We start from the raw sequence: 11,558 nt of genomic DNA on the forward strand, positions 1-11,558 counted from the left end.
GTGCAGTTAGTTAGTGGTTCAAAACACTTTCTTCCAACAACGCAATTAAACGCTAACTAAGCAATCCTCACAGTTTACGTGGATACAGTCCTGCAGCAATTGTTAAACAATTCTGCTGAAAATATGAAAAATAAGGTAGACTAGGTTTATTTATTTAAGATATATATTAATTTATCCATGTATTAGCCTACATCTGGCAGGCTATCCCCTGCGTGTGAGGGGTCAGTCTAGCTGTCAATGCAAGTCGAATATTGGGGAATAATTCCAGGCGCAATTTGGAAATATGGTTCTCTGTTGAGTTGAGTTTTGTAACAGAGTAGCGCAGGCATCCGTCCTCTCTCAGGCTTCCGCCGGGTCACGTGACGCGTTCCATTTCAGTTCGAAGCTCAGAGCGTTCTAACCCCGAGTCGTCCACCGAGTCAGCCCGAGTTTTAACGACAATAATTCTCTTAGACATAGACCTACGGGATATATTTATATGCCTATCATTTATGATACATTTGGTGTGTAACAAAAAACAGTTACAACTGAAAAAGAGAGGTTCGTCATTTATGCTTATAAACGTGGCGTAGGGAATACTCAGTGAAATGTAGCCTAAACAGTTGCAAAAACATATTTCTCGGTTCTGTAGACATGCGTAGCATGGTGGAATAGGGACACGGATCGAATTTAGCTCAAATGTCAACGCGGCGAGTTTGTGGCGTTTGGCTGAAACCGCAAGTCTGAGGAAAGGCGCGGGCCACTCTGACGGACGACGAGGATACGACGTGATTTTGTTTCAATAACAGAGTTACAGGGAATTTCAATGTGATCCATTACGTCCATCGACATGTTAGCACATTAATCTGTACGCATTCGATTTCAATTTGTTATTGTGACACACCGCTCGAAAGTGAAGGGGCAAAGATCAGATCAGGACTGAGTGCACGTGTTTGTGAGAATTACCGGAGACGCAGACATCTAAACGGATCGGTTCGTACTCTACAACGACCACGACGCGGTTAATTTCTGACGACTTCGATGGTGTATGAACGCGTTGACAGTCCTGGATCTACAGCTGCGCTTTGCCGTCAACTTTTGACACTCTCTCCCGGAGATAATAACCCCACTCCGGCACACCCCCATCCAAGTTTTGAGCGTCGGATTCCGGGGAAGGGAAGAAGGGCACGGAGGAGATATGGCGGTGACCGTGACTTTATCGCTCTGTCTCCTTCTCTTTTCTCTCTCAAGTAAGTAGCCTCAATGGTAAACCGTTTGTGTTTGTAAATGTCATGTTTTGCACGCAGAAGACTAACTCAAAATGAACGCCGCTCGGGTTGCCAACATTGTTTTTAAATGAGGCAATGTCATGAAGTCGTTTGTGAAATACATCTAGGCTATAAACTACAGACTGAAATAAAACGCTTTTCGAAATGTTTTTGGACAGGCTATTACTCCAGTAAGGAACCATATTATATACATTATAATATATATATATATATATATAGCAACGAAGACAGCTTCCAAAGTCGATTGATATTTTCGTATAACCGCTTATGTAAGTATGTTGTTTCGCCCTGTCCTCGCATTTTAGGTCTTGAAAACTTGCAGGGGAGTTGCCGTTGTCCGTTGTTCTGAAAGTTTGCCACGATTACAGACGGCATTACCTCTCCTCTCTTCTCCCTCTCTCCTTGTTGACTAATCTCAGCAAACTGTCAGCACCATGGACAGCGCACACGGATTCAACTCTCTCATGTCTGTCTATATTGAATAGAGTAGTGTTCTGTTCAATCTCGCTGGACATTTGTAAAGGAAAACTTTCATGCCTAATGCTGTTCAGTCAAAGTTGGGCCCTTGGATTGACTTTAGTGTTCAACGTCTGTCCATTGAGGCTTTGTTAACAAGCTATAACGATTAAGTAACAGAACATTAATGACACTGAGTCAATACAACTATGGCAGGAGAAGTCTAAGGTACTGTAATGTACCTACACACACCTGGTACACTAGTAGTATTTCTCAGACCTGGTCCTGGGGAGCCAGAGGGGTTTTGCCATGGCACTAACACACCTGATAAAACACATCAACTCATCATCAAGCCTTTGATGATTTGAATCCGGTGTGTTAGTACTAGGGCAAAACCAAAAATGGAGGGGGGATGATGTTACCAGGCAGGCCAAAACTCCACCCCACAAAACAGGCTGAAATATCAGGCTGTCCTTTCAAACAGTTCTTACACTAAATTATTATTATTATCATAATTATCATAATTTTCACAATTTCAAAGTATATTCCAACCTTATTAAACCCCCCCTCCCCCCTCCCAATATGTTGGGGCATGGACTCTACAAGGTTTAAGCGTTCCTTGCGTTCCACAGGGATGCCGGCCCATGGTGACTCCGATGCTTCCCACAGTTGTGTCAAGTTGGCTAGATGTCCTTTGTGTGGTGGACCATTCTTGATACACGGTGGAAACTGTTGAGTGTGAAAAACCCAGCAGCATTGCAGTTCTTGACACAAACCAGTGATCCTGGCATCTACAACCATACCCTGTTCAAAAGGCACTTAAATCTTTTGTCTTGCCCATTCACCCTCTGAATAGTACACATACACAATCCATGTCTCATGTCTGAAAGCCTAAACATCCTTCTTTAACCCGTCTCCTCCCCTTCATCTACACTGATTGAAGTGTCATCAATAAGGGATCATAGTTTTCACCTGGATTCACCTGGTCAGCCTGTCATGGAAAGAGCAGATGTTAATAATGTGTTGTACTCTCAGTGTTTATAAAACACAACATAATCACATGTTTGACTTCACTAGGCCTTTATAGAAACCCCTGCAGGAGTAAATAGTCCCATTATGACAGAACAGGCACAGTGTTCATCCAGACTGCAGATACCTGAAGGGATGCCCAGCCAGTGAAGGAGGAAGGAGTTAGGCATGAACGGAAACCAAGGCCTTCAGCTTGTGGAGTCAAACACTTTCCATGGCGTGCTTGGACCCCACATACACACTCAGCCCATCCCACTTCACTTCTTACCCCTCCCCTTCATTGTTTTCACTTCTGGAAGATGAAAGCAATATGGTGGAAACTTTACCAGTACACTGTTTATACCTACCCAGAACCTACAGACATGCTAACATCTATCTGATAGCTACCCAGAACCTCCAGACATGCTAACATCTATCTGATAGCTACCCAGAACCTCCAGACATGTTAACATCTATCTGATAGCTACCCAGAACCTACAGACATGCTAACATCTATCTGATAGCTACCCAGAACCTCCAGACATGCTAACATCTATCTGATAGCTACCCAGAACCTCCAGACATGTTAACATCTATCTGATAGCTACCCAGAACCTCCAGACATGCTAACATCTATCTGATAGCTACCCAGAACCTCCAGACATGTTAACATCTATCTGATAGCTACCCAGAACCTCCAGACATGCTAACATCTATCTGATAGCTACCCAGAACCTCCAGACATGCTAACATCTATCTGATAGCTACCCAGAACCTCCAGACATGCTAACATCTATCTGATAGCTACCCAGAACCTCCAGACATGCTAACATCTATCTGATAGCTACCCAGAACCTCCAGACATGTTAACATCTATCTGATAGCTACCCAGAACCTCCAGACATGCTAACATCTATCTGATAGCTACCCAGAACCTCCAGACATGCTAACATCTATCTGATAGCTACCCAGAACCTCCAGACATGCTAACATCTATCTGATAGCTACCCAGAACCTCCAGACATGCTAACATCTATCTGATAGCTACCCAGAACCTCCAGACATGCTAACATCTATCTGATAGCTACCCAGACCCTACAGACTTGCCAACACCCATCGAGGGGTTATGGCCAAGCGTAAGGGTCAAGGAGCAATTTGCGACCGGCTGCTTTACTCCAAAGATTATATTTTATGTTGACAAGATAGCCGAGTGACAGCTCTAACAATGGAAATACTTGTCCTCCGTGATTAAAGGCAGGTGAGATTAGGTGGCACCATTTTAGCCAATGAGAGATCAGATACGCGTGTGAACAACAGGCACAACTAAGTCATTTTTCTACATTTTGCTGGAATGCACGTGCATTCACATATATCAGTACATTTGTAACAGCCTAAACAGGACATTTCTATGAAATCAAATAAGCCTCATGTAATTCGACAGTCCCTCATAGTCCTCCATACAAAAAGGGCTTATCTCACCCAGATCTTGGGTGGAGTAACTCTCTCTCACTTCTCCCCTTCCTCTCTGCTTACTCCAACACATACCTTATTCACTTAATAATGTCAGTTTTTATTGAACCGTGAAGGTATACGTTGAAGTTCAATTGAGTTTCCAGGACACAGAGAGACAGAGTCGTGATGATGTCTACCACGGCCCCAGCCTCAGTCTGTCCTGCTAGCTAGATGTACACTAGGACCTCACAGCTTGGGGTGGAGGTGTAATCCAGTGATCCAGGTACAGAAGCCAAGGTACATGAACCCACAGAGGAAGAGGCCAGTCTCCTGCAGTCTGTTGAGCGCTCGCGCGCGCACACACAAACACACACAGAAACACACACAGAAACACACACACACACACACACACACAGAAACACACACTCAGAGAAACAAACACAAAAGCACACACACACACACACACACACACACACACACACACACACACACACACACACACACACACACACACACACACACACACACACACACACATACAAATACAGGTGCACACACACACAGAAACACACACAAACACACTGTGCAGACCAATGACAGCTGAGTATTAGTGATTTACCCAGGATGCCGTTCTCATCGGGCGGTAACAAGAGAGTTGTGTCACTCTGCCAACAGTTCCATCCCAACCAGTGTGTGTGTGTGTGTGTGAGTGTGTGTGTGTGAGTGTGTGTGTGTGAGTGTGTGTGTGTGAGTGTGTGTGTGACAGTTCTTTCTCACGGGCGCCTCAGTCTGCTTTTTATTTCCCTTACCGTTAATATTAATGAAGGCCAGCATTCCTCAACTCCAGTCCAGGAGTACCCTTTGGATTGCACATATTTGTTCCATCCCAGCACTAATACCCCCAATTCCACTATTCCAGGGCTTGATGGTTAGATTGAGTCGTTGAATCAGGTGTGTTAGTGCTGGGCTGAAACAAAAAAACACTTATGACTGTGTTATGGAGGGTTATGACAGTGTTATGGGTTATGACCGTGTTATGGAGGGTTATGCCAGTGTTATGGAGGGTTATGACAGTGTTATGGAGGGTTATGACAGTGTTATGGGTTATGACCGTGTTATGGAGGGTTATGACAGTGTTATGTAGCCTTTATGAAGGCTTCAGGTTCAGATAAAGTGTAACCCAGAGGTGATGAGGATGCTCTATGGGTGTGGTGTCTCCTCGCCTCTCCCCATCTCCTCTCTTCTCCCTCTCTCCTTTCTTCTCCCCATCTCCTCTCTTCTCTCTCCTCTCTTCTCCTCTCTTCTCTCTCCTCTCCTCTCTTCTCCTCTCTTCTCCCCCTCTCTTCCCTCTGCCCTCTCCCCATTCCCTCTCTGCTAAAAGAGACCTGAGACAATCACACTGATGAAGGAGACCTGAGACAATCACACTGATAAAGGAGACCTGAGACAATCACACTGATAAAGGAGACAATCACACTGATAAAGGAGACCTGAGACAATCACACTGATAAAGGAGGCAATCACACTGATAAAGGAGACAATCACACTGATAAAGGAGACCTGAGACAATCACACTGATAAAGGAGACAATCAAACTGATAAAGAACCTGAGACACTTACACTGATAAAGGAGACAATCACACTGATAAAGGACCTGAGACAATCACACTGATAAAGGACCTGTGACAATCACACTGATAAAGGAGACCTGAGACAATCACACTAATAAAGGAGACAATCACACTGATAAAGGACCTGAGACAATCACACTGATAAAGGAGGCAATCACACTGATAAAGGAGACAATCACGCTGATAAAGGAGACCTGAGACAATCACACTGATAAAGGAGACCCGAGACAATCACACTGATAAAGGAGACCTGAGACAATCACACTGATAAAGGAGACAATCACACTGATAAAGGAGACCTGAGACAATCACACTGATAAAGGAGACAATCAAACTGATAAAGGACCTGAGACACTTACACTGATAAAGGAGACAATCACACTGATAAAGGACCCGAGACAATCACACTGATAAAGGACCTGAGACAAACACACTGATAAAGGAGACCTGAGACAATCACACTGATAAAGGAGACAATCACACTGATAAAGGACCTGAGACAATCACACTGATAAAGGAGGCAATCACACTGATAAAGGAGACAATCACACTGATAAAGGAGACCTGAGACAATCACACTGATAAAGGAGGCAATCACACTGATAAAGGAGACAATCACACTGATAAAGGAGTCAATCACACTGATAAGAGACCTGAGACAATCACACTGATAAAGGAGACCTGAGACAATCACACTGATAAAGGAGACCTGAGACAATCACACTGATAAAGGAGACCTGAGACAATCACACTGATAAAGGAGACCTGAGACAATCACACTGATAAAAGAGACCTGAGACTCACACTGATAAAGGAGACCTGAGACAATCACACTGATAAAGGAGGCCTTTCTGTTTGTTTGAGAAAGAGAGTGATAGTGTGTAATTGTGGTTGTGAGTGTGTAGCTGTGGGTGCAATTGTGTGTGTGTGTTTGTGTGTTCAGGCTGGAGAGACTAGCTCATAAAGGAAGCCATTCCAGATGGCCTCTCTTTTAATAATTTACTTCAGGATATGTTCTACCTCTCCTCCACCGCTAACGCTTTGTCTGGTGAGCTACACACACACACACACACACACACACACACACACACACACACACACACACACACACACACACACACACACACACACACACACACACACACAATGTTTGTTCAGTTAAAGCATTAACATCAGTTGGGACACCGAATAAAGAGTCATGAAGACAGTGGTACCTTAAAAACTTGTTAGGGCTAGGGGTTCCGCCCCTCGACAAAATCTGCTGAATAGGCAAAGCGCCAAATTCAAAAATATATATACTTTTTTATTTAACTTTCAAACATTCACACGTGCAATACACCCAATTAAAGTGTAACTTCTTGTTAATCCACCCATCGTGTCCGATTTCAAAAATTATTTACAGCGAAATCACACCATATGATTATGTTAGGTCAGAGCCTAGTCACAAAAACAACATACAGCCATTTTCCAGCCAAAGAGAGTAGTCACAAAAAGCAGAAATATAGATAAAATTAACCACTAACCTTTGATGATCTTCATCAGATGACACTCATAGGACTTCATGTTACACAATACATGTATGTTTTGTTCGATAAAGTTCATATTTATGTCCAAAAATCTCACTTTACATTGGCGCTTTATGGTCAGTAATGTTGAGATACGAGTATTATGCACAGAATTATAGATATACTTCTCCTTATTGCAACTGCTGTGTCAGATTTCAAAAAAACTTTTTCGAAAAAGCATACCATGCAATAATCTGAGTACAGCGCTCAGGTAACAAAACAGCCAAACAGATATCCGCCATGTTTTGGAGTCAACATTAGTCAGAAATAGCATTATAAATATTCACTTACCATTGATGATCTTCATCAGAATGCACTCCCAGGAATCCCATTTCCACAATAAATGTTTGTTTTGTTCGATAAAGTCCATAATTTATGTCCAAATACCTCCTTTTTGTTCGCACGTTTAGCCCAGTAGTCAAAATTCATGAGGCGCGATCACTAGGTGCAGACGAAAAGTCAAAAAGTTCAGTTACAGTCCGTAGAAACATGTCAAACGATGTATAGAATCAATCTTCAGGAAGTTTTTAACAAAAATCTTCAATAATGTTCCAACCGGAGAATTCCTTTGTCTTTAGAATTGCAATGGAACACGCGTGGTCAATTGCAATGAACACGCGTGGTCAGCTCATGGCACTCGGGGAGAGACCTTACTCAATCCCCTCTCATTCGCCCCCACTTCACAGTAAAAGCATCAAACAAGGTTCTAAAGACTGTTGACATCTAGTGGAAGCCTTAGGAAGTGCAATATGACCCCATAGATACTGTATATTCGATAGGCAATGAGTTCAAAAACTACAAACCTCAGATTTCCCACTTCCTGGTTGGATTTTTCTCAGGTTTTTGCCTGCCATATGAGTTCTGTTATACTCACAGACATCATTCAAACAGTTTTAGAAACTTCAGAGTGTTTTCTGTCCAATACTACTAATAATATGCATATATTAGCATCTGGGCCTGAGTAGCAGGCAGTTTACTCTGGGCACGCTTTTCATCCGAACGTGAAAATGCTGCCACCCAGTCCCAAACAGGTTGTTAACATTGAACTGGTTCCATCTCCACAAAATGATCAACATGCACAAAGAGAGTTTTATTCTTCATCTTAAAAGGATCTTCTTTAAATGTCCCTTTATCCCAGCTGATAACATGTGAAAGAACAGTGTTTCTTCAGATATACGTTAAATACATGATACAGGACGAGAGAAAAGACACAGCATGGTAGAGGTTCAACTGGTTCACTCTCCTCGGGTGTGTGTGTGTGTGTGTGTGTGTGTGTGTGTGTGTGTGTTGTACTCTGAAGGATCTTCTCCATATGTGTGCTATCACTCTATCATTCAATGACATTTAACAGATGTTTTCATCATGCTGCAGCTACTCACTTTAGACAGATCATTCCATCATTCTCTCTGTCTCTTTATCTGTCTCTCTCTCTCTCTCTCTCTGTCTCTTTATCTGTCTCTCTCTCTCTCTCTCTCTCTCTCTGTCGCTCTCTCTCTGTTCGCTCTCTCTGTTCGCTCTCTCTCTGTCTGTCTGTCTCTCTCTCTCTGTCTGTCTGTCTCTGTCTCTCTCTCTGATATTGTGCTAATATCCTATTCACAGGGAGAGCAAAGAGCTTTTTTGAAAACACATGCACAGTGATTGTTCTGCGGTATAGAACAGCCAGCTGCAGTATACATCATACACACAACTATAGAGTGAAGTGCATGCTAATATCAGTCAGTCACTCCACCTATCAGAGGGCTGAGTACTATCTTGCTCGTGCACAGTGTCTTTGTTCCAAATGGAACTCTATTCCCAGATAGTGACCTACTAGCCAGGGCCATATTCCCTATATAGTGCACTACTGACCAGGGCCATATTCCCTATATAGTGCACTACTGACCAGGGCCATATTCCCTATATAGTGCACTACTGACCAGGGCCATACTCCCTATATAGTGCACTACTGACCAGGGTCATACTCCCTATATAGTGCACTACTGACCAGGGCCCTATTCCATATATAGTGCACTACTTCTGACCAGGGCCCTATTCCCTATGTAGTGCACTACATCTGACCAGAACCCTATTCCCTATGTAGTGCACCACTTCTGACCAGAACCCTATTCCCTATGTAGTGCACTACATCTGACCAGAACCCTATTCCCTATGTAGTGCACCACTTCTGACCAGAACCCTATTCCCTATGTAGTGCACTACATCTGACCAGAACCCTATTCCCTATGTAGTGCACCACTTCTGACCAGAACCCTATTCCCTATGTAGTGCACCACTTCTGACCAGAACCCTATTCCCTATGTAGTGCACTACATCTGACCAGAACCCTATTCCCTATGTAGTGCACTACATCTGACCAGAACCCAATTCCCTATGTAGTGCACCACTCCTGACCAGGGTCACTAATGTTAGTGCTTGATTTTGAATATATCCTGCATTGTGTCTATACAAAATGTCTACTTGCTAACTTGATACAATACTCAACTTAACTAGGGCCTTCATAACCTTGAACACACAGAAACCTTAACTGGGGCCATCACAACCTTGAACACACAGAAACATTGACTAGGGCCTTCATAACCTTGAACACACAGAAACCTTAACTGGGGCCTTCATAACCTTGAACACACAGAAACCTTAACTACGGCCTTCACAACCTTGAACACACAGAAACCTTAACTGGGGCCTTCACAACCTTGAACACACAGAAACCTTAACTACGGCCTTCACAACCTTGAACGCACAGAAACCTTAACTGGGGCCTTCATAACCTTGAACACACAGAAACCTTAACTGGGGCCTTCACAACCTTGAACACACAGAAACATTGACTAGGGCCTTCATAACCTTGAACACACAGAAACCTTAACTACGGCCTTCACAACCTTGAACACACAGAAACCTTAACTCGGGCCTTCACAACTTTGAACACACAGAAACCTTTGCTAGCCTAGCTGAACTGAACAGCAGTTGAGTTAACTTACAGTAGGGTACAGGTAGGTTTCTCCCTGCGGGTAATGCTGGTTGTAAAATGACATCAGCTCTACAACTGCTTTGTCTCTGGGCTGTTACAGTAGAGTGAGGCAGAGGAAAAGTGATGCGTGGACTAAAAGTTAGTGTGTGTGTGAGATTCCTCCCCTCCAGTTGTCTCTGTGTCTCAAATGTCACCCTATATAGTGCCCTAGTTATGACCAAGGCCCAGGGGAACCAAGGGAATAGGGTTTGAAACTAGGCCTTTAACTAGTCGGGCAGCAACCTCGCGGTTCACGTTGCCACATCACTACACACCCTGATTCTCAGTCAGCTACTGGGGGGAGATCATGACAGAAGCTAGGAGTGTGTCAGAGCAATGTATTGGGGGAGTAGCATAGCCGCGAGGAGAGAGAGAGAGACCATTCATGGTTACATTGGAGCAGAAAAAGGCAATGGTAGTCAATGTCTCTGTCTTTCAGTCGTCTTTCTGTCGTCTTTCTGTCTCTCTCTTTCTGTGTCTCTGTCTCTCTCTTTCTGTGTCTCTGTCTCTCTCTTTCTGTGTCTGTCTCTCTCTTTCTGTCGTCTTTCTGTCTCTCACTTTCTGTGTCTCTGTCTCTCTCTTCCAGTCGTCTTTCTGTCTCTCTCTTCCGGTTGTCTTTCTGTCTCTCTCTTTCGGTCCTCTGTCTCTCTCTTCCAGTCGTCTCTTCCAGTCGTCTTTCTGTCTCTCTCTTCCGGTCATCTTTCTGTCTCTCTCTTTCTGTCCTCTGTCTCTCTCTTCCAGTCGTCTTTCTGTCTCTCTCTTTCTGTCCTCTGTCTTTCTCTTTCAATTGTCTTCCTGTCTCTCCCTTTCTGTGTCTCTGTCTCTCTCTTCCAGTCGTCTTTCTGTCTCTCTCTTTCGGTCCTCTGTCTCTCTCTTCCAGTCGTCTCTTCCAGTCGTCTTTCTGTCTCTCTCTTCCGGTCATCTTTCTGTCTCTCTCTCTCTGTCCTCTGTCTCTCTCTTCCAGTCGTCTTTCTGTCTCTCTCTTTCTGTCCTCTGTCTTTCTCTTTCAATTGTCTTTCTGTCTCTCCCTTTCTGTGTCTCTGTCTCTCTCTTCCAGTCGTCTTTCTGTCTCTCTCTTTCTGTCCTCTGTCTCTCTCTTCCAGTCGTCTTTCTGTCTCTCTCTTTCTGTCCTCTGTCTTTCTCTTTCAATTGTCTTCCTGTCTCTCCC

At 43.8% G+C, this 11,558-nt stretch overlaps 1 protein-coding gene across 1 annotated transcript in view; it reads left to right on the forward strand.

Annotated features, from left to right (window-relative positions):
• Window positions 1–236: 236 nt before the first annotated feature.
• LOC118936772 (neuronal acetylcholine receptor subunit beta-2) overlaps window positions 237–11,558 on the forward strand; it is a 23,980-nt gene continuing 12,658 nt past the window's right edge. Inside the window, 1 exon segment of the mRNA XM_090188665.1 lies at window positions 237–1,229. Coding sequence (XP_090044791.1) covers window positions 1,178–1,229 — 52 coding nt within the window. The 5' untranslated portion in view covers window positions 237–1,177.

The sequence above is a fragment of the Oncorhynchus mykiss genome, chromosome 10, assembly GCF_057628025.1.
Source record: "Oncorhynchus mykiss isolate SJ-2025 chromosome 10, ASM5762802v1, whole genome shotgun sequence".
In the NCBI taxonomy this organism is placed as follows: Eukaryota; Metazoa; Chordata; class Actinopteri; order Salmoniformes; family Salmonidae; genus Oncorhynchus; species Oncorhynchus mykiss.